Here is a 25,214-nt window from a genome sequence, read left to right as displayed (position 1 = left end):
TTCGAAGCTGCGCTCGCTTGGTGATGCTGTTCTACTACCTTTGTTGGAATCTTCGTCCATCAATCGTTCAGACTTCACCTTGACATTAGGCCCGCTCACGCCAAGACCACCATGAGCTACCCCATCACCTCGGTGCGCTCTGCCTTTGAGCTCACCGGCAAGACCTTCATCGTCACCGGGGGCGCCCAGGGCATCGGATTCGCCATCGCCCACGCCATCTGCGAGATGGGCGGCAACGTCGCCATCTGGGACATCCAGCCGTCCCCCGCCAACCCGCACGCCTACGCCGCGCTCTCCTCTCAATTTGGCGCCAAGACCGTCTACATCCAGAGCGACGTGTCCAAGCAGGCGGGCATCCAGGACGCGTTCGAGAAGACCATGCGGGAATTCGGGACGGTGGACGGCGTGGTCCCGGCAGCAGGCATCGCCATTGACAAGCCCTTTATCGAGCAGACCTGGGACGAGTACAACCGCATCCAGGACATCAACGTGCGTGGCACCTTTTTCACCGTCCAGCTCGTGGCCAAACACCTCATCGAGAGCAAGAAGAAGGGCAGCATCCTCCTCATCGCCTCGCAGTCCGCCCACATCGCCCTGCCAGGGTACCGCATGGCCGCGTACAACGCGTCCAAGGGCGCCGTCGCCATGCTCAACAAGGTACTCGGCGTCGAGCTCGCCCCGCACGGCATCCGCGTCAACAGCATCTCGCCCGGCTTCGTCGACTCGGACATGACGCGCAACGTCCGCGAGACCAAGAGCAAGCGCGAGGGCGAGCAGATGTGGATGGCGCCCCCGAACCAGCGGCTCAGCACGCAGAACGACCTCACTGGCGCCGCAGTCTACCTCCTCAGCGACGCGAGCGTGCACACGACGAGCGCGGACATTGCCATCACCGGCGGCCTGCACGCGGGCACCATTGATGGGCTGATTAGCTACGAGGCATCAGAGGCTGATGGACTGAATTGAATGTGTCAAATACTTGTACACAGGACAGCTCCTATTTTTTTATTTTTTTTGGTGACATGATGTCGTAGTTCATGCGGGTTGGTAATGGTGCCTGTGGCATTGGTGCACAAAATGTAATCACGTGCCCAGTTCCCCAGCACGTGCCCCAGGCACGAACAGTCATGATGGGCCCACCAACCCGCATCTTGTAGATCTGCGACTTTTGAAACTTTTATCGTGTTCGACATACCACATCACCATGTATCGCAAAAGTGTGGCCGCGCGGCCCAATGGGTTGCATGTCATGATTTGCAGACCGGTGAGTCTCTGCGATACACTTCTTTTGCCAATTTATCTCATCTGACTCTTCCAGTGTCGGTCTGGATGGACCCGGTCTGTTAGCCGAGTGATGCCGAACCAAATGTCTCGCCAGATGCCTCACCAGCTGCGATCGCTCTCGACGACCCTCCGCCGGTGCTCCGCGACCAGCGCGCCGAACACATCCATCCCCAATCCACCGTCGTTCTCGGAAGGGCTACCCTCTTTCGAAGCTTCTCGCAAGCAACCGCCCCAGACGTTGACGGAGAAGATCGTGCAGCGCTATGCTGTCGGCCTCCCCGAGGGCAAGCTCGTCCGGAGCGGCGACTACATCAGCCTGGAACCCGAGAGATCCATGTCTCACGACAATTCGCACGCCATCATTTCCAAGTTCAAAAGCATGGGGGCTACGCAGGTGAAGCGCCCGGGCCAGATCGTCTTCACAATCGACCACAACGTACAGGACACCAGCGAGGCCAACCTGAGGCGCTACGCGCAAATCGAAGAGTTTGCCAAGGAGCACGGCATCGATCGGTATCCCGCGGGCCGAGGTATTGGTCATCAAATTATGGTGGAGGAAGGATATGCCTGGCCTGGAACCATGGCCGTGGCCTCGGACTCGCACAGCACACACTACGGCGCTGTGGGTTGCCTCGGAACGCCCATTGTCCGCACGGATGCCGCGAGTATCTTGGCCACCGGTCGCACGTGGTGGCAGATCCCGCCCATCGCGCGCGTCACGCTCAAGGGGACGCTGCCGGTGGGTGTGACAGGCAAGGACGTCATCGTTGCGCTCTGCGGCCTCTTCAAGAGCGACGTGCTCAACCACGCCATTGAGTTCACCGGCTCCGAGGAGACGATGGCGAGTCTATCGGTGGACAGCAGGATGACCATTGCCAACATGAGCTGTGAGTGGGGAGCCCTGACGGGCTTGTTCCCCATCGACCGCGCCTTGGAACGCTGGCTACGCGGCAAGGCCAGCGAGGCCGCCATGCTCGACGACCGGACGACGCGCCAACGCATCACGCACGAGAGGGTGGACGAGCTGTTCGCCAACCCCCTCACCGCGGACGAGGGCGCCCAGTATGCCAAGCAGCTGTACCTTGACCTCTCCACCCTCTCGCCGTACGTCTCAGGGCCCAACTCGGTCAAAGTGGCCACGCCGCTCAACGAGCTGGCCCCCCAGAACATCAAGATCAACCGCGCGTACATTGTCAGCTGTACCAACAGCCGCGCGTCGGATTTGGCAGCGGCCGCTCAAGTTATCAAGGATGCTGCCGAGGCCAATGGCGGCGTCATCCCCAAGGTGGCCGACGGCGTCAAGCTCTACATTGCCGCCGCCTCGCTGCCCGAGCAGGAGGCGGCCCAAGACGCTGGCGACTGGCAGGTTCTCTTGGATGCGGGTGCGGAGGCGCTTCCGTCCGGTTGTGCCATGTGTATTGGCCTAGGCAAGGGCTTACTCGAGCCAGACGAGGTCGGCATCAGTGCGAGCAACCGCAATTTCAAGGGACGTCTCGGTGCACGCTCCGCGCGCGCCTACTTGGCCAGTCCCGAGGTTGTCGCCGCCAGTGCGCTCAGTGGTGTCATCTCCGGTCCTGGCGCCCACCAGGTGCCAGAGGGCTGGTCGGGCGTGGATCACGGCTACGGCAATGGTGCGCTACCCAACCCTGTGAATGAGCTCGGCAACATGGTGGAGCAGCTGGAGTCTCTCATCGACCGGATCGAATCCGCCGGCCCCGATCCCTCCAAGGCCGACGACGCCGCGTTGGAGATCCTGCCTGGCTTCCCCGAACGTATCAGCGGCGAGATTCTCTTCTGCGACGCTGACAACCTCGACACAGACGCCATCTACCCGGGCCGCATGACGTACCTGGACCAGGTGTCGCAGGCAGACATGGCCGAGGCGTGCATGGAGAACTACGATCCGGACTTTGGCGCCAGCGCGCGGCCCAACGACATTCTCGTGGCCGGTTTCAACTTTGGATGCGGCTCCTCGCGCGAGCAGGCCGCGACGGCCCTTTTGGCGCGCCAGATCCCGCTCGTGGTGGCGGGGAGCTTTGGCAACATCTTTGCGCGCAACAGCATCAACAACGCCCTCATGGGCCTCGAAGTGCCGCGCCTCGTGGAACGACTGCGCGCCCGCTTCTCGGCTGGCGAGGGGGCGCAAGAGAACCGATCCCCGACCCGACGCACGGGGTGGACGCTGACGTGGGATGTGAAGCGTAGCGTGGTCGAGGTGTCCGAAGGAGAAGGCGGCGAGACGTGGACGGAGAAGGTGGGCCAGCTGCCGGCAAATGTCCAGGCGATCATTGCGGCGGGTGGTCTTGAGGCTTGGGTCAAGGCACAGGTCGCCGCGTCGTAATGACGGTTCGGACACTCAGCATATTGATTGTTTCCGCCAGCGGATCAGGGCTGCGGTGCTAGTCCTTGGGCTGGGTCGGTGCCATCTCCTACGTTGGCAGCTTGGCTACATCTGGCGGCTGTTTTAGAAATCACTTACACGCATCTAGAAGAATATAGAAGATAATACATTACCATACCAAGGACCCAATGTGGCTCGTCTGGAAACCACGTCTGATTGACACTGGGAGCTGGCGTGCTTGGAGCATTACAGCAACCGCCTTGGACCCTCTCCTCAGTCCTCAGTTCTCGGCTATGTCAGTCGACAGACTCCACAGTCTGACCACCCACCCTGACCAGCCCCCAGATTTGCAACTTGGCCCTTGGCGTTAGAGTCTGGGGTCTGGGCCCCGTTTCCGACTCTGTGGGTCCCATTTCCGAAGGCGCATTCCGACATCAGGGTCCAATCCGCGCGAGAGCTGATGCCAATCTTGCAGCTAGCCTCTCGCCTAGCGCAGACCTCCTCCTTTTCCTTCTTATCGCCAGTTGGGGATGCGGGTATCCGTGATGAACGACGCCACGCATAGCGGTAAAGGCACTGGCTGGCAGCCTCTTATCCTGGCCTCGGCTGGCGGGTCAGCCCCCCTCTCGAGGAGGACGCGGTCCAGGGTCAATTCCGCTCCACAGAGAGACAAGCGAGGAGACGCAAGACCCCTACCCAAGATACGGTGCGCAGAGCGGGGTTCCAGATGGTACTCGTGTCGGCTGTGGTCGTATCGTGTGATGCTCGATAGATATGACCCGGGCTTGCTGCTGGCTGCTTCACAAGTCAGCTGTGATATTGCTCGCGAACTCGCTGGGCTGACCAACATCTCCTCTAGAGCGACCAAGTCTAGCACTCACAATGAGCAAGTTCGACAGCTCATATGACATTGTCGTCGTTGGCGCTGGTACGTCTCTCTCACTGCGCAATCCAATGCTCCAATGGCACTCCCTCTGGACTTGAACTTCTCTTCTGGACATCAGTGCTGACCCTCTTAGGCTGGTATGGCCTCGCGGCGGCCAAGGCTGCCTCCCAGATGATGCCCACCTCGACAATGGCCATACTCGAGTCGGCCGAGTCCTGCGGCGGTACCTGGTCGGCCAACCGCCTCTACCCAGGCCTCAAGTCGAACAACATGCGCGGCACCTACGAGTATCCAGACTTCCCCATGACGGACGCCTATGGCGTGGCCAAGGACCAGCACATCCCCGGCACCGTCCTGCACACATATCTCACGGACTTTGCCAAGGCGTTTGACCTCTTCGACAAGGTACAGTTCCATACAAAGGTCAATGTCGTGGAGCCGACAGACGACGAGGCCTGGAGCATCAGCATCTCCGCCCCTAAGGGCACAAAGACGTACCGCGCTGCCAAGATCATCCTGGCCACTGGCTTGACCAGCACGCCCAACATGCCGGAGTACAAGGGCGCAGATACGTTTGACGCGCCCCTGTTCCACGCAAAGGACTTTTGCGCCCGAGCCGATGAGCTCAAGGGCGCCCAAAACACAGTCGTCGTGGGTGGTGCCAAGTCAGCCTACGACGTCGCGTACGCCATGGCCATGGACGGTTCGACAGTGCATCTCGTCGTTCGCGACAACGGACACGGCCCCGTCTGGATCACACCCCCAAAGGTGACACCCTTCAAGAAGCGATTGGACCAGCTGCTCCTGATCCGGTGGATGACCTGGTTCGCACCTTGCCCCTGGGGCGGCGAGGATGGCTTCCCCCGTATAAGGAGGCTGCTGCACGGCACAAGGATCGGACGCTGGATCACCGATTTTTTCTGGAAGACGCTGGGCGACGATGTCACCACCGCCGTCGGCTACGACGAGCACCCCGAGATGAAAAAGCTGAAGCCCTGGAACTCGGCCTTTTGGATCGGCAGCGGGCTGAGCATCCACAACTACAACACTTCGCTCTGGGATCTGGTCCGGTCGGGCCAGGTCAAGGTCCATGTGGGCCAGATTGACCATATCGAGCCCAAGACGGTCGTTCTGGCCGACGGCACGCGCCTCGCGGCAGACGCCATGGTCTGCTCGACGGGCTGGAAAAAGGAGTCCACCATCCAGTTCCAGGGGCTCAAGGACAACAGCTTTGGACTCGACTGCACGCCCGGCCAGCTCCGCGCCCTCAACGACAAGGCCGACAAGGACGTCCTCACCCAATTCCCCCGCCTCGCCGACCAGCCCACCCTCAAATTCACCCCCAAGGCGGGCGAACCACTGCGCTACTACCGCTTCATGGTACCGTCCGGCCACGTGTTCAAGAGGAACATTGCGTTTTCGGGCGCCGTCTCGACCGTCAGCACGTCGACGTGCGCCACTATCCAGGGCCACTGGATCGCGGCGTACCTCGCCAACCAACTGGACCGGGCGCCCACGACGCAGGCGGAGATCACGGAGGAGATCATGCTGCATACACAGTGGGGCAAGTGGCGCTTCCCCTGTGGCTATGGCGCGAATCTACCTGATTTTGTCTTTGAGGGGCTGCCGTATGTTGACATGCTGCTACGTGACTTGGGATTGAACAGTCATCGTAAGGGGAGCTGGTGGCGCGAGCTGACGAGTCCGTATCTGCCGAGGGACTTTCGGGGGCTTGTGGAGGAGTGGAAGCACATGCATGACGAGCCGTTGAAGAAGAAATGAGTGACGGGAGGCGGTTGAGCAGTGTGTCGTCGGTGTTGATGGCCATGTTTTCATGTTTGATTCCCATATAGGCTTCGTTCGGACTGGCTAGATATTGTCCTCGCTAAAGGTCCTCGCCAGTGCCAATATCCTGAAGCCCCTCCAGTATCGTGTCCTTGACTGTTTGATCGGCCCAGCACATGTGCACAGCATTGCGCACCAGTCCCACCATTTCCCCCTTGGTCAGATCCCCATAGTGGTACGCCTTCTCCATGTTGCCGTCCACCCACACGTCGTGCATGTAAACGGGGTCGTCGCTGTTGATACAGAACATGACGCCCTTTCCCAGCAGCTGGCGCAGCTTGGGGAACAGCACCTCTGTCTTTGTCCGTCGGTGGTACGCGTGGGGGCACAGAGTTAGGCCAATATTGCTGTCCACCAGGCCCTGGATGAGCTTGTCGTCGTCGAGCGCATCGAGTCCGTGGTCGATCCTCTCGATACCAATGTCGAAGATGGCCTGGCGAATGTGCTCGTGGGTGTCTGTTTGTCCAAAGTCACAGTGTGTCGTGATGTGCAAGCCATCACGCTTGGCTCTCTCGAAGCATTGCTTGAACAGCACGGGTGGTCGCTTATAGGCATTGCTCGCCAGTCCCACGGCGTGAAACAGCCCTTTGCCGTTTGGCGTGTCGGCCCACGGGAGTGCTTGGTCATATGCCTTTGCACCCTCCTCCACTGGCTCGTCTCTGAGAAGGCAGAAGATCCATTTGCTCTTGACGCCGTACTCCTTCTCGCCATTTTGCTGGGCGCGAAGATACCCGTTCAGCACGTGCTCAAAGGGGATGCCCCGTCTCGTATGCGCTTGGATATCGAAGAATGGCTCCGCCCATCTGACGTTCATCTCGGAGCATCTCTTGAGGTAGTCCATGGACATGTCGTAAAAGTCGTCCTCTGTCCTCAATACATCGCACCCAGCAAAGTACGCCTCCAGGAAGGTAGGCACGTCCTTCCTCCCACCTTGCTCGGGGCGATGGTTGTATATGACCTTGTAGGACTCGAGGAGCTCTTCATATGTGTGGTATGTGACGCCCTTTGTGACAACTGGTATCTTGTTACGTTGAGCGAGGGCCCATCGGATGGCGGGGCGAAGCGTGCCCTCAATGTGGACATGGATCTCGACCTTGGGGAGGGACTGGATGAAGGGGCTGATCTCAAGGCCGTCCATCTTGGGTACCAGTTATGAATATTCGCCTAGGACGTTTCTTCTGGCTTTGGCAATTCCACGAAGGCTGTATACCCCATGAAAGACATCGACATGGACGTTGGCCAAAACGAAGTCAGTCAGCATCTCCTGACTGAGACCACGGACCGGCGCAATCCGTACTTGCAAATAGCCAAGGCCCGCGTCGATAAGGCTTGAAGGATCGCAACACAACACGCGTTTTCAAGATCCAGCCAATTGCGCACTGGCAAAGCCGGTTGTCGACATGCAAAGGGTCCTGTCAGGTGGGCTCGTCGGCAATCGTCCCCAGACCAAGTATCCGTCGCACTGTCTCAACCGCGGTAATCCTGGAGCATCGTACAGTGTCAAATAAAAGCGGACTGTGCCGACTGACGACAACCTCAGTCCTCAGTCATCGCAACTCGCACCATCTCTCCACAACTCTCGTATCAATGCCTCCGCTTCACATCCACATCAGCACATGGTTCGCCGCTCCTTTGACCCAGTATGTCGGTGTGCGGGCGCTGAGGCTCTGATATTGCCATTGCAGCCGAAGTCGGCAACATGGGGCAGAACTGCAGCAGATAAGGCTGCTGGAGAGAGGGCATGCGGCGTGGTGATCGTTGACTATTTAAGATGATGGTCCCCTCTTGAGGGACCTGGTTTTCGCAACCTCCATCGACTCAGAAGGGCTTCTCTTCAAACATCCGGGACCAAAGAACTTCGTCGTCAAGATGGGCAGTCAACTAGCGACCGTCGATGATGGCCCCATCACCACGGAGCCGATGGCCTCGCCCGTCGTCGAGCCATCGACACCGGACATGGCGAAGCGTGTGCTGAGGAAGATTGATCGCACAATCATCCCACTGCTGTTCGTCACATACATGTTCAACTTTATGGACAAGGTCATCCTGTCCAGCGCTGCCGTGTTTGGCCTGCGCGACGACAATGTAAGTCGAAGACACTCGTTGGCTCCGCACCAGGCGAATTGATGCTGACCGTCGCAGAACCTGCAAGGGCAGCAGTATAGCTGGCTTGGAAGCGCCTTTTACTTTGGCTACCTCATCTGGGAGTATCCCACCACGATCCTGATCGCTCGTCTGCCTACCGCCAAGTACCTCGCGGGCAACACGGTCTTTTGGGGTGTGGCTGTGGCCATGACGGCGGCTTGCACCAACTTTGCGGGACTCGTGACTGTGCGCTTCATGCTCGGTGTCGCAGAGGCCACCATCACGCCAGCCTTCATGTTCCTGACGTCGACCTGGTACACGCGTGACGAGATGCCCTTCCGTCTGGGCATCTGGTTCGCGGGCAACTCGGTGGGTGGACTGCTCTCCAGCCTGTTGGCCTATGGCGTGGGCCACATTGACGACCATGTCGGGCCCTGGCGGTGGATGTACATCATCCTCGGTGTCGGCACATTCCTCTGGTCCATCCCCATCTTCATCTGGCTGCCCGACTCCATCACCAAGGCCCGTTTCCTCAATGAGGAGGAGCGCCAGTTCGCGTCTGATCGCGTCGTCGTCGCCGGCACGGGCATCACGGAGAACAGCAAGTGGAGGCTCAAGCAGGTGAAGGAGTGTTTCATGGACCCCAAGACCTACCTCATCCTCAGCATCGAGTTGCTCTCGCAGATCCCCAACGGTGGGTCGCAGTCGTTCAGCAATATTGTCGTCAAGTCGTTCGGATTCACTTCGCTGCAGAGCACCCTCATCAACATCCCCTACTCCCTCCTGGCGGCAAGCATCATCGCCGGCACCGGCTGGCTCGCCGGACGCTTCCGAAAGGCCAACACGCTGCTCATCATCGCCGTTGTGCTCCCCTGCGTCACGGGCGCCGCGATGATCTACAACAGAGACCACATCCCCCACGGCGTCCAGCTCTTCGCCTACTTCCTCCTCGCCCCCGGTCCCGCGGCCATGCCCCTCAACATGTCCCTCGTGCAGGCCAACTACCGCGGCGTCACCAAGAAGATGACCATGACTGCCATGATCTTCATCATGTACTGCACGGGCAACATTGCCGGACCGCACCTCTTCCGCCAGTACGAGGCGCCCACCTACCAGACGGCCTTTCGGACCATTATGATCTGCTATGCACTCGTCATCGTCATTGCCCTGACACTCCGCAGCTACCTGATCTGGCTGAACAAGAAGCGCGCGGCCGTGGAGGGCTTTGTTGGTAGCGCGGGGGCGGCGGGGGCGGTGGGTGACGGCAAAGTTATCGGAGAAGATGTGAGGAACGTCCAGCAGGTGGTCGAGGAGGTGCAGCTAAGGCCAGAGGATTACGAAGACGTGACGGACTGGAAGACGGTCGGCTTTCGCTACAGGTATTAGATGGGCCTGGGGTCGAAAAAGGGGTGGCTAATGAATACGAGAGAGACGACAATGCTGCAGGGCATAAACATGGTACATGATGGAAACCCCTCCCCCAACTACCCCTGAGATCAACATTGAACAAACTCCGCCAGCAAAGGCAGCCAACTGCGCGAAAGGTCCGCCATCACCTTGCCGTCGACTAATGTGTACAAGCCAGTCACGCATAGGAAGATACTTGACAGTTTTGGTTTTTATGGTAGTGACCGTACCTCTCTCGCCTTATCATACAAGGCCTCCTGTCGCTATGGTATCATCGTGCTGGGAGCGGCGGGGTTCACGGGCCCAATGGTCTGCGAGCACATTGCAGCCAAACTGCCCACGAACCTCGAGTGACGATCGCAGGGCGCTTGTAGGAGCGTCTTTCCACGTTCGTGGCCAAGCTCAAATTGGCCTATCCGGACATATTGCAGCCATGTGAGCATCTATCCCAGTCCTAAACTGAGGTAGCATCCGTCAAATCGGACGCATACTAACTTGGAGCCCAACAACATTAGATGTCGTTATCCCGAATGATCCCACGACCCTCCGCGCGGCGATTACCAAGCCTGAAGTATGTATCAGCGTCGTGGTCGACTACGAAGATGGAGAGTCTGTAGTGCAGGCGTGTGCCCAGCAAGGCATAGACTATGTGGACTGGTTCGTCGCCCTTCTTGCTCTTGGTCCTATGGATTGATGAGAGTCGTCTAACAGCAGCTTGACAGTGCCCCGGTGCCAGTCTTGCTCCAAAATTGGATTCACAAGTATCACAAGCAGGCAGAAGAGAACGGGGTCGGTATAGGTACACGCTATCAAGGGCAAACTTTACGTACGCATGACACAAAAACTGACACGATCATTCGCATGGCTCATTCACGCGCATCGGATGATCTCTAATACGTGGGCGGCTCAAATGGGCAGAATGACCCTCCTTGTAAACGACTCCGGTGAGCTTACCATTGTCCCGTCACCGGCTGCTTCCATACACATAGGCTGACAGATCCATTAGCTCTCACGTCGGTGGCGGCACCTTTATCCAGGGTGGTAGTCTGACTCCAGGCGTTCTGGGGCCAGACTTTGTCAAGAGGGCAGAATCCGGGGGTCTCGAAACCGAGACGACCATGCTGTATGATCTACCGTGTTAGTAGAGCTTCGAATCCACGTGAGGACAGAGGATTAACTGGGTCTTTCTTTGCAGTATGCTACACGTGAACCCGTCAGACTGGAGGCAGTACAGGGCTGCCCTTCCATATCAGCCCTTGACATTCCGGATACCCTTCATGACAAGCCAGCCAGCGAGCAGTGAATGAAACCACCCGCCAAATGAACCCTCAATGAGTGTTGATTTCTCGTCATTCCGTCTCCACATCCACGTCTCGTTCACAAACAACACATGATCACCATTGTCATCAACTTGTACCTCGGCGAGGATCAAACCGTGGGGCACAGATCCATTGAACGACAGAGGGGCCTCAATGACTATCTCGACTCGCTCAGAGCGTGAGGTGCTTCCCCTGCCGCGATACGCCACTTTGTAGACGCCGTTGACTATATCACCATTGCGGAAAGCAAGAGTGCGTATCCAATCTTTGTCAAAGGTGCGTCGGAGGCGGGGCTCGTCTATGACGTTGCGCATCAAGTAAGCCTGCGGCGTCGAGCCGAAAGCGACTTGAGCACCCACGGCGTACGCCCTCATCAACGGCGACGGAGTCTCTTCCTCATCCGCAACTATCGTGGCCGGGATGGCCAGGCTAGAGACAGGCACAGGAAGGGACACGACGCGCTCATATGCCAATACCCAGCCCGCATCCTCCGCACGCACTCGTTCAGGTAAGCTGGCCGGCGTCCAGGGCAGGGCGTTCGCCGACGTGTCGCGAGTGCGTGAGGGGAGGCGACGGCCTTTTGTCGATGAAGTATGGCGCGAGATATGCCATGAGAGGTACGCCAAGTAGATAGTTGGAAGTGCGACAGGAAGAGCCAACGCGAACTTGACCCATGTGGGGCGGACACTAAGTAAGGATTGCATTATGGTTCATGGGGAGATGATCCATGTTCGTCATGGAAATATGAACGGATGCGAATCTTACATCTGTCAGGTACAGCACAGTACTTGGTTAGAGGGGTTAGGGCCTAATCGGATATTCATGACAGCGATGGAGTGAGCTACGTACCTGACGTGTACATTCAACAACAGCAAAATCTCTCCTCCGCCAGTGCGCCACCCAACACACCTCGACATGCGTACTGCCGACGAAAATGTAGTTTGTCGCGAGAATGTGGTGTAAACTGTAAGGTAAAGCTTGTGAAATGAGAGCACTCACGCGTATGCATGGCGCAACTCGAACGTTTGTCTTCCTCAACCTTTTGATTAGGGGTATCCGATGCGGTGTGACGTATTCTACTCGTACGCGTCTCTATTGAGCAGCTAGAGTACTTAAGTTATTTTTTTCCTGATTCGCAGCTCTGAATTTACTATCACAACTACTGAGGCTTTCTCGTCGACGCACGTGGTTGTGGTCCCGGGTAAGTGGAGCTCTAGCCTCGGACTGATCCTCTCGGGCGGAGCGGACTAAGGTTCGGCCGCGGACCCTGCGCTAGCTATCCGTACACCTTACCTTATCGCCATCCCGAAATCCCACTCGCGCTGGATTTCTCATCTAGCAACACCATCCACATCCAATCACACATCATGTCGTGGCGCAGCCAAGGCATCACCGGCTCGAACAACATCCCTCTCGGCAACCGACGCCGCTTTGGAGGCGACGATGGCGATGACATGGCCAGCAGCGGCACGCCCGACCGCGATCTGAAGCGCGGACGTGACCCTGAACCTCGTGGCGAGGCTGACGGCCCCCGTCGCCGCAAGAAGCGCAACAGATGGGGCGACCAATCCGAGAACAAGGCCGCCGGCCTCATGGGTCTGACGACTGCGATCATGGGGAGCATGACTGCTGAGCAGCTCGACGCCTACGCGCTGCACCTGCGCATCGAGGAAATCAGCCAGAAGCTGCGCATCGACGACGTCGTGCCTGCAGATGGTGACAGGTATGTTGGTCCATCAGGCTATGAAGCGTCACACTAACAGTACAAGGTCTCCTTCGCCACCTCCTCAGTACGACAACCATGGTCGTCGTGTCAACACCCGCGAGTTCCGCTACCGCAAAAAGCTCGAGGATGAACGCCACAAGCTCATCGAACGCGCCATGAAAACCATCCCCAACTACCATCCGCCTCAAGACTACCGTCGTCCCACCAAGACACAGGAAAAGGTCTACGTCCCGGTCAACGATTATCCGGAGATCAACTTCAGTATGATTGCTAACCCTAACCATCTCAACTCTAACCCTGTCTTGCCCTTCCCCTGTTCTAGTTCTCTGGTGGTGTGCCGAGCGTGATTTGCAGAAGAAATCCTCGGGCGAGAGCAAAGATTTCCTAACCACCGTCTAACCCTTCTAACAAAAAATAAATAAATAATTGATACTAACACATAGCGCCTTCAAGTTGGTCTACTTATTGGCCCTCGTGGAAACACGCTGAAAAAGATGGAGAACGATTCCGGCGCCAAGATTGCCATCCGTGGCAAGGGCTCCGTCAAGGAAGGAAAGGGCCGGTCTGATGCAGCGCACTCCTCTAATCAGGAAGAAGACCTGCACTGTCTGGTTATGGCCGAAACGGAGGACAAGATTAACAAGGCGAAGCAGCTGATTCACAATGTCATTGAGACCGTAAGTCTTACTGGTGCTTGGCGTGTTGAACAAGGCTAACATCTCCCAGGCTGCGTCGATTCCAGAAGGGCAGAACGAGCTCAAGCGCAAACAGTTGCGCGAGCTTGCCGCCCTCAACGGTACCCTCCGTGACGACGAGAACCAGGCTTGCCAGAACTGTGGTAAGATTGGTCACCGCAAGTACGACTGTCCTGAGCGCCAGAACTTCACTGCGAGCGTCATCTGCCGTGTCTGTGGAAACGCTGGTCACTTTGCCCGCGATTGTCCCGACAGGCAGAGGGGTGCCAACTGGCGCAACGATGGGCCTCGTCCCGCTGGTAGAGTCGGCGGAGGCGATGCTGTTGACCGTGAAATGGAGGTACGTATCACACTCCCCCAGGCTTCGAGGCAAGACTAACAGTCCCGTAGCAACTCATGCAGGAACTCGGCGGCGGCCCTGCCCCCGCACAGATCGAAGCCGGCCCTGGCGCTTACAACGGCGGCGGCGGCGAAAACGCGAAACCGTGGCAGCGTGGACCTACCGGTGGTGCCGCCCCATGGCGCTCTCGTGGCGACGATGCGGGCGGTCAGCCTTCTGGCGGCGCTGCTCCTTGGGCCCGTGACCGCGGTGGTCGTGACAACTACGATAACAGCAGCAACAATTACGGTGGCAGCAATGACTACTATAACCAGCAGGGCTACGGACAGGCCGGCGGCGCCGCGCCATGGCAGCAACAACAGCAAGCTCCCGGCACTGGGCAGGGCGCATACGATGCTTACGCAGCCTACTACGGCGCTGCTGCTGCCGCCGCCCCCGGTATGGGCGCACCTCCAGGCCTTGCAGCACCTCCTGGTCTTGACAGCAACGGCATCAATGCGCTCATTCAGCAGTACTCTGGACAGGCTCCTCCCCCGCCACCCAGTGGCGAGGCCCCTCCCCCTCCCCCTGGGGATCATCCACCACCGCCTCCTCCTGGCGAGCAGCCTCCTCCACCGCCACCAGCTTACTAGGTCCCGCCTTAAGATTGACACAGCTACGACTGACCTCGATATTCTTTGGGTTCTAACTGTTCTCACGAGCTGCTGACATTGCTATTGCGCAATTTTAACATCGGACAGAGGAAGGACACTTCCTAGCAGGTACAAAACCATGTAACCTAGGTCGATCGACACTCCACACCCAGACTGCCTTAATAACAGATGCCTTGTAAAATGCAGCGGTCTGAAGAGACGTTGCTAACCTAGGTTAATTCAAATATTGTTGCTAATTCATGGTGCTGCTTCGCGTGCTGTAATGTCTTGTCTTGTCCAAGTACGGAGTAGAGTGCAGACGATGCCCCGCACCTGCTGCGCGCTATCATGTGCCCGCTGAATGCATGTGGAACATGCAGCTACGCGAGGCGCCACTTCCCCATGTGACGTCTGTCTTGAGCCGGATCTCCAACATCATTGTTTCTCCCCATCTTCCCTTGACGTTGCTCCTCCCACCGACGACTTCGAAACGTAGTGGCATCAGTTGTCTGCCCATCACAGTTCAGAGCTGCATGATTTGTGGTTTCGCTTGATCGTCATAGCGCTCCGTGTGTGCTCATAGCACCGGTCTTCTCCAACCTCCCCCAACTCCGATTCGAATTCCGAGTCCGGCCATTACCACATTCACCAGCCTCGCCCCCAACTTCCCTCGAGCAAGCTTCAACAACTATATCTCTCTAGAGCGCAGTATCCTTAGCTCTCGGGTTTCCAGGCATGCAAGCATAGATCTTGTTCACTGAGGACGTCGGCTACTGCTGCCATGAAGCTGTCGAACCCTTTTGCGTTTCGGCCAGGCCAGGTGACGTTTTGGACCACAGTCGTCTACCTAGCCATCGCCATTTCGCTCATCTGGGTCCATGAGTCAGTCCCTCCAGCGCCACACGACCGCTCGCTGCGTCAGGGCCTGAACTTGACCGAAGCCTGGCTTGATTTGCAGACCATTACTACGAACTACCATCCGTACAACAGCCGCGATAACGACCGCGTGCGCAAGTACATCATCGACCGGTCAAAGGCGATTCTGAAGCGGAACGATGTTCACTACAGGAGGGAGTCGCTTCCGAGCTCGGGAACTGCAGCCAATGGGTATGAGCCATCCTGAACTCCCCAACATCCAGCTAACAATGGACAGTAGCACTGCGGTGATCCTCTTCGACGATCGTATATCCAATTTCACCCGCGTCGACGGGGAATGGCGCTACTCAGCCCAGCATGGGACCTACTTTGAGGGCAGCAACTTTTACATTTACATTCGCGGCACTGAAGATGCCGAAGGTGACTGGTGGACAACGGACTCGAGTTTCAGAGACACTCAAAACCCGGGTGGCGTGCTCGTCAACTGCCACTTCGATTCGGTGTCCACCGGTTTCGGTGCTACGGATGACGGGATCGGCTGTGTGACAATGCTGCAGCTTCTGTCCTACTTCACATCAAGCGGACGGCAGCCCAAGAATGGTATCGTGCTTCTGTTCAACGACGCTGAAGAGGATGGACTGCTGGGCGCTACGGCGTTCGGACAGAGCCCTCTCCGTGGCTTCGTGCACACCTTTGTCAACCTAGAGGGTGCGGGTGCAGGCGGTCGCGCGATTCTTTTCCGCGCGACGGATCTCCAGGTCGCCCAGGCATACTCTGGCAGCCCCCACCCGTTTGGATCGGTTGTGGCTGCCGATGCGTTCAGACGCGGCCTCATCAAGAGTGGAACTGACTATGAGGTCTTTTATGATTCGTTTGGTCAACGTGGCATGGACATTGCTTTCTACGGACCCCGAGCGCGCTATCATACAGATCAAGACGACGCGCGGCATGCTTCTGTCGACAGCGTTTGGCACATGCTGTCGGCGGCCTTGGCCTCGACGGAGAAACTTGCCCACCAGTCCAACACGGTCTTCAGCGGTGAACGCTCCGATAGGGACAGCCAGAAGGTCCAAAACGGCAAGCCAACCCAAGGCGTGTGGTTTGACATGTTCGGCGATGCTTGGGTCACCATGGCACTTCGAGGACTCTTTGCGTGGTCCATCACGTTACTAGTCGCGACTCCTTTGGTATTGCTGATCGTCACCTACCTGCTGAAGCGCAAGGACAAGTACTACTTCTTCTCCCGTGATGTGAAAATTGACTCGGAACTGCACGACGATCCGGTGCGCCTTGGTGGGTGGAAGGGGTTCTCCCGGTTTCCTTTGGCGCTGATATTCGCTGGAGCCCTGACGATTGCTTCGGTGTTGCTGGTCGCCAAGATCAACCCCTTGATCGTGTACAGTAGCGCGTATGTGGTGTGGGCCATGACCGTGTCCATCTTCTACTTCAGCATGTGGATGGTCATGCGCGGATCCAGCTTCGTGCGCCCCAGTGCCCTGCACCGCGGCTTCGTTCTGATCTGGCTGTTCATCATCGGCTGGGCCATACAGGTTCTTGCGACGGTGGCGGAGGATCGGTGGAAGGTTGGCTCACTTTACTCTACAGCTTTTCAGCAATCAGCTATCTTTGCGGCGTTGTTGATTGCACTGCTGGAGATGTTTGCTCTCCCGGCAAAGCGCGACTTTGCAGAATTGCTGCACAATGCGAATCAAGCGGGGGAGGCCGCCACGACCGAAGAACACGAAGAGGTCCGCCCGGGCACCCAGGCTGGACCCCAAAACGACCGGCATGAACCTGAAGAAGGGGATGCAGAGCCCAGTGAGACGACGCCTCTCGTTGGTGGCGGCAATGGTAGAGGTCAGCAGACAACCTTTGCGAGCACGTACAGACAATCTCAGTCCCAGCCAGCGTCTGGCTCAGCCATTCCGTACAAAGCGCCTTACGAACGCGAGCAGTCCTGGTCGGGGCATTTACCGCAGTGGACGTGGATCATCCAGCTGTTTCTGCTGGCACCCGTGCCTGTTAGTCTTCTCGGGAACCTAGCACTGCTCTCGACATCATCACTGCGTATGACTGGCGCCGACGGTAGCAGCTTGATGCTGCCCCTCTTGACGATCGCGGTGTTTACCATCTTCCTGCTGCTTCCTCTTTCGCCTTTCATCCACCGAGTCACCCACCATGTGCCCATGTTCTTGCTACTGGTGTTCATTGGCTCTCTCATCTACAACCTGACGGCTTTTCCGTTCTCTATCGAGAGCCGCTTCAAGTTCGGCTGGGAGCAGGTCATCGACCTTGACAAGGGTACCAATGTGGCTCACATTTCCGGCCTAGAGAAGTTCGTGAAGCCCATCATTGACTCTCTTCCCTCAGCAGCCCACCAGAACGTCGGGTGCAGCACAGCCGGTGCGAGAGCCGGCTTGGTCAAATGCGAGTATGATGCCTCCGCCCTGCCACCCAGGCTGGTGGAGGGTAAGGATGTGGATGAGCTCATTTCCGTCCACATTCCCAAGTCGAAGGACAATTCATCTATCATTGTCAGCATCGATGCGCTGGAATCGAGGATGTGCGTGATCGACGTCTCGCGGCCCATCTTCGGTTTCTCCGTGACCGGTGGCTCTTCGGATGACAATCGACTCGGTCATGTCCCTGAAGAGGGTTTCATGGGTGTTGATCTCTGGCGGAGAACATGGGATGGCGCGTGGAACGTGACGTTACAGCTTGAGAAGCAGACAAAGTCACAAGAAGCCGCATCCGTGGAAGAGATGCAGAGCTTTGCGAGCCTTGGTGATCTTGATGAGCTACGCAAGCGATCTGACAGACTTGAGCTCACGGTAACCTGCAAGTGGAGCGATGGCAACCAGCCGTCGACTATTCCAGCGTTGCACGAACTGCGACAGTTCATGCCCACCTGGGCGGCCGTGACCAAGGTCCAGGTGGGGCTTGTGGAAGTGAAGAAAAGATATACGATTGAGTGAGCCCAAGGGGGCGAGGCTGTCTTTACAACATGTGCATTGTCGGTGTCGTTATCTATTTCTTTGATAGTTCGGAAGGCGTTCCATTTGCAGCCATGGTTCTGATGCAAACCAGTCTACAGCCCTGTCCTCATATGCAAGAAGGCGCCTCTTGGAAACGCTGGTGTCCTTACAGACAAAATGCCGCGGCCGCAGCAAGGAATCCCAGACTGACCACCACTTCGCTTGCCTGACCTTTTTCAAGCCGCTGAATCTGACCTTGACCTTTAGCCTACTCCACCGTTCGCCTCTCCAAGATCCCACTGGGCTGTGCTTCAATGGTCGGTGCATCAACCCAATAGACGGTAGAGTACGCGGAGGTGATGATGGTCGTGATGATGAGAGGAATGGTGGAAACCAAGGTGGTCTCGACCACGGATGGAAGATCCGAATAAACGTGGCAAGGCGACGTTGAGAACTCTGTCTTGATGTTTGGAGGGGTCAAAGTGCTTTTTGTTTCATATTAGTACACTGTGGATGAAGAGATGGTCGAGCAGTGTTCTCCCGAGGATGTGGATGTTTCTGGGACGTCTGTCGGGTTTGAGGGGGGGGTCAAAGAGTCAGTCTACGTAGATAGTCGTTGTGAGGGCTACTGTCGTGGAGAGGTTCGCTCGTGCTGCCGCTTCCAACAGGATTAGAAATACGAAGAAATACATGAATGCTATCTTTGATGTTTCAGGTCTTCTTAGGTTGTGTCAGTCAGTAAGGATATTGACGTGCAAAGGGGAGGAGTGTCAAGTCATGTGCAACGTCGGTCGAACACGCCAAGGTTCCCGCTACACGTGCACAGATGACTAGTCGATGCTGAAACTTCTCTGGGAAGCGACGTGCCCTTCTCGTGAGAAAGCGTCCTCGAGCTCGTTTTCCTAGTCGAAGGGTGGTAGTGCTTCTCGCCAGCCATGTCCAGGGGGGACATAGTTCAGGAGCCGGAGACAGTACGAGATGAAGCTACGGTCTGTAGCGAATGTGCCTGGTCCCATGTCAATGTCTATTAGGTATGTCGTACATGAGGGCCTCTTTTCGACCCTCTTCGTCATAAGCCCATGCCTGTGAAGTCTAGGTTCTAGGATACTCCTCCGAATCGCGATGCCAGTCCCCTGCGATTCGTCCCTTGTATCATGCGCTCCGTTCCGTCTTATGTGCTGCGCCATTCGTGTAGTGATACAGGTTATTCGTACGCCCTTTCATGAAATTGGGTCGAGGAGAGCAGCTCCCCACGGAGTGAGCCCCCACATACTCGACGTTACTGCGATTGCTCTCCCTTTGTCTGCCAAACCCAATCGGAAACAATCCTGGCGACCTTGACCGTAGATTCTGTCCTCATCAGTATAATAGGCCACAGCATGGGCGGTAACGATTACCTTCTGTGGTGGGGAAGTCATGTCTGACGCTCTTCAAAATCCATTCCATGTCGTCCCCTCTGCGCTTCACGAACACTTGCCTGACTTCATCATCGACCCAGTGGTCATCTTCAGCGTACAGTGCGAATATCCTCTTGACACCCCCAGCCTCTGCTATTTGGAAGACCTCATCGGCCCAGACGTCCTCTTTGATGGTATGGATCTCGGATGCCCCGAGATGCAGCGCCTCACGTACTCCTTGCGGCGATCGGAGGAAAGTTCGTGTGACTTCGGCTGCTGCGGGTGTGAATCCCATGACTGTACCCAACGCCCATCTTATGCAAACGTCGGGGAGGGTGAAGAGGAATCCTTTGGCGACGAGGTATGCATTGTTGCTGATAACAGGCCAAGTCGTCAATCGATCAAGTTGCTTTCCGCGGGAGGATTTGCCGAGCCATGTCAACGTTGGCGTGATCAAGATGGCGTTCTGTATTGTTAGGTCGGCTCGCGCCAGACTGCGGGCCATGATTTCGACAGCGATATACGTGCCGACAGAATGGCCCATGAGAAGAACATTCTCGTACCCGCCAGCCTTGACCTGCGCGCGGATGTCGGCGTAGATGCCTTCGATCTGGCCTTCTAGGTCGTAAAGGGTCGTATCCTCTTGCGAGAAGCCGAGTAAATCTCGCCCATATATTGCGTGAGAGCCATTGCAGAGCGAGGACAGCAAGGTGAGGAAGGGCTCGTAATATTTGATCAGGCCAGGATTACCGGTAACGAAGTAGATCAAAGACTTTGAAGATGGGCTCGCAGGGCTTAGGTATATTACTGCTGGCATCGTGACAGGAAATTTCCTAGGTCGAGCGGTCGATGTCTTGTTTACAAACCAAGACAGTGCGCAAATGATCACGGACAAGGGTCAACAAGGCCGTGCCTGCGTTGGGCGCTCTGCGCAAATTGAGTTACCCTGCACACAGGGCATTGAGTTTAGCTCATGCATGGTACAAACTCTACGACTGCAAGAGTTTAAATTAGCCCGTAAGTAAGTTAGGCGGACATAAGCTTCATGCATATTTTGATTGAATAAATTCCCCTCTTGTTGCCGAGAAGCCTTTGAATAATTGATCGGCAGCCAGATGCGAAGTTTTGTGTGTGGACGTGTGCTCAGGATTGAAACAGCTTTACATTGAACGTCCAGAAGACATAGGAATGGATGCCCCGACAGCAACGTTATCCCTATAACGGATACACAGCGCTCAAGATATGGAATAAGCTATGGATTCCTCGCATTCTATACACCGGGACCGACACGTTTCTTCGGCGGTAGGCTGTAGCCGCATTGCTGGCGATGACGATGCATGGCCGCCAAGGCTTTGAAGAGGAATGCGAGGCAGCGTGTGGCGCAAGGAGCGTCCCACTGTCAGTGGCTGCGCGCTGGGTTCAGCACGGCGTCGCCGACACGGAGAGGGGCAGTCTGCAGATGATGAACTCATCGATAAATCAGTCATGATTAATGGGAATCATGTAATATTGCATGCTCTGAGTCGTAGGTGAGTCCAGCTTGGGACATTTCCACATGCCCAGGCAAGGGATGATAGTTACAGACCAGACCTACCTGGCGTGAAGGGAGAGCCCATGTTTTTTCGGCCCCCAGCCGTCACACGCGCCTGGTGCTGCCGAGGATCCTTCCCAGTGTGATGAGAATGATGTTCCTTGCCAATCTGGGGTGCGTGAGGCGGCCGACCCCACTGATCGAACGTGTCGCAGAACGTTCCTTCAATCACCGCTTACGTCCTCTCACCACGCTCAGTCTATTGTACGATTCAGGAAAGGGAAGGTATGTGAAGTATGCGATTACAGCAAAGGGAAGAATGCGAGCCCAGTTGGTGTGCAATGGGCGTCGCTAGATGCTCATTTGAATCGCCCTCTTTAAGACTGGATGTGACCTTGTCTTCTGTCGGAGACACGGGCGAGTCAAGACATGGAGAACGGAAACCAAGTTCAGCTGCTGAGCGTGAGACCGCCACAGCGTGCTAATAAGGCGGTAGGCTGCAATGATAGTGCACACATCATCAAGACCACCATGCTTAATAAATGAGCAACCTCATGGTATTATTCAATGAGATCTATGCGATGCTTCCCCAGATGTTTTGTGACGGCGAAAGTGTCTCAGTCCGGCCTCAGCGGTGATGGCGCCAGAGACCACGCAAAGCCAGTCTTGCCAGAACTCACGGAGCAGAACCACGAGGTTTCGCTAGCACTGGATGGACGATGCATCCTGTTAGAAAAACATGATGTGCACTGTACACGAGGCGGAACCAGGGGTGTGACGCACAGTGCAAAGTGTGGAGCTTTTAACAGCGACTATTGGTACCGTACTAGCTCACCGCCGCACTGTCTGCACCCTCAATTTCGCCCTGCCCAATAGAGTTCCGACCCCAGTGAGGCATGGCCAGGCCAGCACGACGAGCACGGACCACTTCTGCACTTGCCGTGTGCCGCCTGCTTCAGTCTCGCCTCGCCCACCATCAGTTCATCAGATTCTGCTCCCCCGACTCTCCCCCTTCCATCGACAAGCCGACCGTCCGTACATATTGTTAGCATTCAAGCAGAGCCATCTATTTTGAAGACGACGATCTCATACAGATGCGTTTTTTCACGTCCAACCCCACCTAGTCTTCGGAGCCGTTGCCGCGGAAGATAACGACCGCCCACCGAACAAAGGGCCGAATAACGCCTGCAAGTGCTTCGACGCCCGCACTGCCCGCATCGCTTGCACCCTCACTCCCAATTCTCGCTCGTCTCCTTCTCGGCCTTACTCCCCGCAAATCCCCAGACGCCCATTTCCGGGGAAATCGTTTCGAATCTCGAAAGCGAAAGCCTCGACGACAAGTTGGGCAAGCTTAATCAGTCCTCGAAACCTGTTGACGACTGCCGTTGCCACGAGGCGGCGGCATCGCCTGTCTGAACTCTACCCATACGATCCCACGACGCGCTCCCTCCATCGCCATCATGACCGCCGCCATCAAGCGCGCCTGCGACCCATGCCACCGGCGCAAAGTCAAATGCGACGGCTTCAACCCGTGCAAGAACTGCAACAACTCGTCCTTGTCATGCACCTACAATGCCATTCCTCAGAAGAAGGGCCCAAAGGGTTCCCGCGCAAAGATCATTAGCGACATTCGTGAGACGCAACGGCACAACAGCCTCCACACCAAGGTGCACGCTCGAATCGCCGGTGCGCCATGTACGCCTGCTCCCGAAGGCGTCAAACCGACGCCGGGTTTCTTGACACCTGATGTCGTCAACGCCTGCATCAAGTTCTTCTTCGACCACATGTACGCTCAGATGCCGATCCTCGATCAACGTGCCATCGAATCTCAGATCCCCTTCATGGAGCAAAATCCCGACACGTACTGTCTCGTTGCCTCGCTGTGCGCTTTTGTCATGATGCAGCCTGGCATGAGTATACCTGCCAACGATTACTTCAACTTCGACATGTACCCTGGCGCCCTTATTGCCGGCAGTCAGACCATCATGGAAGAGGTGCTACGTGTCCGCAGGGGTGTTGACCACCTCGACAATGTGACACATAACGCACTGGCAACTACTTTCTTCCTCTTTGGCTGCAATTATGCCATGGAGATGCACAATCATGCGTGGTTTTACCTGCGCGAGGGCACGACCCTCATTCACATGGCTGGCATGACCCAGGAAGGCTTCTACGCTACGCTCGACCGCGTTGAATCCTCGCGCCGTCGCCGGCTTTTCTGGCTTTTCTTTGTCATGGAGAGAGCGTATGCCGTTGGCAAGAACCGCCCCCTGACCTTGCAGGCGACGATCAATGTGCCAACTTCAAACGACGATCAAAGCGACCCCCTCGCAAACCACATTGGCAACTTCTTGCTCCTCGTCGACGCGTACAAGCCCATTGACGATGCGTTCCTCAGCACCTGGCGCAAGACACACGGCAATTTGTCTGCCTCGCACGTTGACAACATGCGCAAGCAGATGGGAGATCTCCTGCGGTCCTACTATTGCCGGGACTCGAGTTTCGGCGACATGCACGTTAATCAGAGTTGGCTCAAAAACACAGTCTGGCAACTCACCAGCCAGGACTCATACTCGACCAGCGTGTCGCGCGATCTCCTCATGCGGATGGCCGCCCAATTCCCCGGGCAGGGTATGGAACTGATGAACTCGTCGCTTCTGTCCTCAGTCCTGGATATAGTTCACTCGATGACCGAATTCCTCGCGGTCCAGCCCGCCTCTGGCGACCCCTTTGCACCTGGGCCCCAAGACAAAATGGCCACGCTGCTCAACACCGTGGCACTGTCCCGCAATGGTGATCACACGTATCTGCCCGTGCTCCTGACCGACGTCGCCGAGATCCTTCCACGACTCGCAACACCCATGCTCCAGAACCCACCAGAGGATCCTAACCTTGCCAACGTCGACATCTTTGACGGTTTTGGCAACGGTGGCATGGCCCAACCTCCTCCCCAGATGCAAATGGACATGGAGGCCCCGTACGACCAGAAGTTCACCCCCGAGGAATATGAGCAGCAATACGCCGCCGCCATGGACCTGAAGCAACAGCAGCAGCAGCAACAGCAGCAGCATTCGACGCCTGACTCTCAAGGCAGCAGCAGTCAAACCCAGCAGCCCACCGCTGATATGAACTCATCTTTTGTCAGTTCCCCAGGGATCATGGCCACGGGCGGCGACTACAACTCTCAGATGGGCGGTTTCAATGCCTGCACGCCCATGTCGGAGATCATGAGCCCGATGGCGCACCAGCAGCCGCACATGTCACAGCAACAGCATCTACACTCATCCCATCCCCACCAGCAAACAACCCAGCAGCCGCAGCAACAGCCGCCACCGCAGCCATACATGTATGACGGGATGAACCAGCATCACATCCAGCACTCTCAGATGGCCATCAATACCTTACGTCAGCCTCCACCCCAACGGCCGCACAGCTTCCAGGTGCAGGTGCCAATGAGAACGGTGGGGGACTTTCAAGGACTGCAGCCGTCAGGGCAGGACAGCGGGCAGGGTATGGTGGGGCTTGGGTCGATGAGCAACGAGATCGACTTTGGGGCGCTGCAGTAGACGTTTTGAGCTGTGTTGCGCCTGTACTTTAACTTTTCCCCTTTGTTTTTACTCTACTTTGGTAAAGCGACGGCTTTGTTTTCTTGTTCTTTGACGACGGACACAACCGATATATTCTCATGTATCACGGACGAAACATTTATGGGGCCTGGCGTTCTGGGCATAATTTGGGACCTCGGGGTAATTGAAAGAGAAGGACATGGGCCGTACATAGATGGATCCGTAGCAGGACCTCCGTTTGAATCGTGTTCTCATTACTATTGCTCGAAGTATCTCGCCTACCAACCGCATCATTCATTACATGCAACG

At 56.7% G+C, this 25,214-nt stretch overlaps 11 protein-coding genes across 11 annotated transcripts; 8 read left to right on the top strand and 3 right to left on the bottom strand.

Annotated features, from left to right (window-relative positions):
• Positions 1 to 111: 111 nt before the first annotated feature.
• J7T54_002519 (short-chain dehydrogenase) lies at positions 112 to 966 on the top strand (the record flags this gene model as incomplete). Its single annotated transcript, XM_051506676.1, has 1 exon — positions 112 to 966. The coding sequence occupies one exon, from the start codon at positions 112 to 114 to the stop codon at positions 964 to 966; it is 855 nt and encodes a 284-aa protein (XP_051362019.1).
• Positions 967 to 1,378: 412 nt separating this feature from the next.
• Positions 1,379 to 3,625, top strand: J7T54_002518 (uncharacterized protein; the record flags this gene model as incomplete). The annotated part of the gene is made up of 1 exon (XM_051506675.1): positions 1,379 to 3,625. One exon carries the CDS (start codon positions 1,379 to 1,381, stop codon positions 3,623 to 3,625), a length of 2,247 nt encoding a protein of 748 aa, XP_051362018.1.
• An 882-nt stretch (positions 3,626 to 4,507) lies between these two features.
• J7T54_002517 (Flavin monooxygenase-like protein) lies at positions 4,508 to 6,293 on the top strand (the record flags this gene model as incomplete). Its single annotated transcript, XM_051506674.1, has 2 exons — positions 4,508 to 4,553; positions 4,645 to 6,293. 2 exons carry the CDS (start codon positions 4,508 to 4,510, stop codon positions 6,291 to 6,293), a joined length of 1,695 nt encoding a protein of 564 aa, XP_051362017.1.
• A 103-nt stretch (positions 6,294 to 6,396) lies between these two features.
• On the bottom strand, positions 6,397 to 7,494 carry J7T54_002516 (uncharacterized protein; the record flags this gene model as incomplete). The annotated part of the gene is made up of 1 exon (XM_051506673.1): positions 6,397 to 7,494. One exon carries the CDS (start codon positions 7,492 to 7,494, stop codon positions 6,397 to 6,399), a length of 1,098 nt encoding a protein of 365 aa, XP_051362016.1.
• A 731-nt stretch (positions 7,495 to 8,225) lies between these two features.
• J7T54_002515 (Major Facilitator Superfamily) lies at positions 8,226 to 9,827 on the top strand (the record flags this gene model as incomplete). The annotated part of the gene is made up of 2 exons (XM_051506672.1): positions 8,226 to 8,441; positions 8,499 to 9,827. 2 exons carry the CDS (start codon positions 8,226 to 8,228, stop codon positions 9,825 to 9,827), a joined length of 1,545 nt encoding a protein of 514 aa, XP_051362015.1.
• A 1,270-nt stretch (positions 9,828 to 11,097) lies between these two features.
• J7T54_002514 (uncharacterized protein) lies at positions 11,098 to 11,871 on the bottom strand (the record flags this gene model as incomplete). Its single annotated transcript, XM_051506670.1, has 1 exon — positions 11,098 to 11,871. The coding sequence occupies one exon, from the start codon at positions 11,869 to 11,871 to the stop codon at positions 11,098 to 11,100; it is 774 nt and encodes a 257-aa protein (XP_051362014.1).
• A 663-nt stretch (positions 11,872 to 12,534) lies between these two features.
• Positions 12,535 to 13,292, top strand: J7T54_002513 (branch point bridging protein (MSL5); the record flags this gene model as incomplete). Its single annotated transcript, XM_051506669.1, has 3 exons — positions 12,535 to 12,890; positions 12,937 to 13,154; positions 13,216 to 13,292. 3 exons carry the CDS (start codon positions 12,535 to 12,537, stop codon positions 13,290 to 13,292), a joined length of 651 nt encoding a protein of 216 aa, XP_051362013.1.
• Positions 13,293 to 13,387: 95 nt separating this feature from the next.
• J7T54_002512 (uncharacterized protein) lies at positions 13,388 to 14,560 on the top strand (the record flags this gene model as incomplete). The annotated part of the gene is made up of 3 exons (XM_051506668.1): positions 13,388 to 13,570; positions 13,620 to 13,928; positions 13,979 to 14,560. 3 exons carry the CDS (start codon positions 13,388 to 13,390, stop codon positions 14,558 to 14,560), a joined length of 1,074 nt encoding a protein of 357 aa, XP_051362012.1.
• A 781-nt stretch (positions 14,561 to 15,341) lies between these two features.
• On the top strand, positions 15,342 to 18,411 carry J7T54_002511 (zinc metalloprotease-like protein; the record flags this gene model as incomplete). Its single annotated transcript, XM_051506667.1, has 2 exons — positions 15,342 to 15,667; positions 15,717 to 18,411. The coding sequence occupies 2 exons, from the start codon at positions 15,342 to 15,344 to the stop codon at positions 18,409 to 18,411; spliced, it is 3,021 nt and encodes a 1,006-aa protein (XP_051362011.1).
• A 1,279-nt stretch (positions 18,412 to 19,690) lies between these two features.
• On the bottom strand, positions 19,691 to 20,625 carry J7T54_002510 (uncharacterized protein; the record flags this gene model as incomplete). Its single annotated transcript, XM_051506666.1, has 2 exons — positions 19,691 to 19,761; positions 19,809 to 20,625. 2 exons carry the CDS (start codon positions 20,623 to 20,625, stop codon positions 19,691 to 19,693), a joined length of 888 nt encoding a protein of 295 aa, XP_051362010.1.
• Positions 20,626 to 22,799: 2,174 nt separating this feature from the next.
• J7T54_002509 (uncharacterized protein) lies at positions 22,800 to 24,905 on the top strand (the record flags this gene model as incomplete). The annotated part of the gene is made up of 1 exon (XM_051506665.1): positions 22,800 to 24,905. The coding sequence occupies one exon, from the start codon at positions 22,800 to 22,802 to the stop codon at positions 24,903 to 24,905; it is 2,106 nt and encodes a 701-aa protein (XP_051362009.1).
• Positions 24,906 to 25,214: the final 309 nt, after the last annotated feature.

Source organism: Emericellopsis cladophorae (genome assembly GCF_022114955.1).
Source record: "Emericellopsis cladophorae strain MUM 19.33 chromosome Unknown NODE_24_length_302009_cov_114_244240, whole genome shotgun sequence".
NCBI classification, from domain to species: Eukaryota; Fungi; Ascomycota; class Sordariomycetes; order Hypocreales; family Bionectriaceae; genus Emericellopsis; species Emericellopsis cladophorae.
The sequence above is the reverse complement of the archived record's forward strand: the minus strand, read 5'-3'. Positions and strand labels throughout refer to the sequence as shown.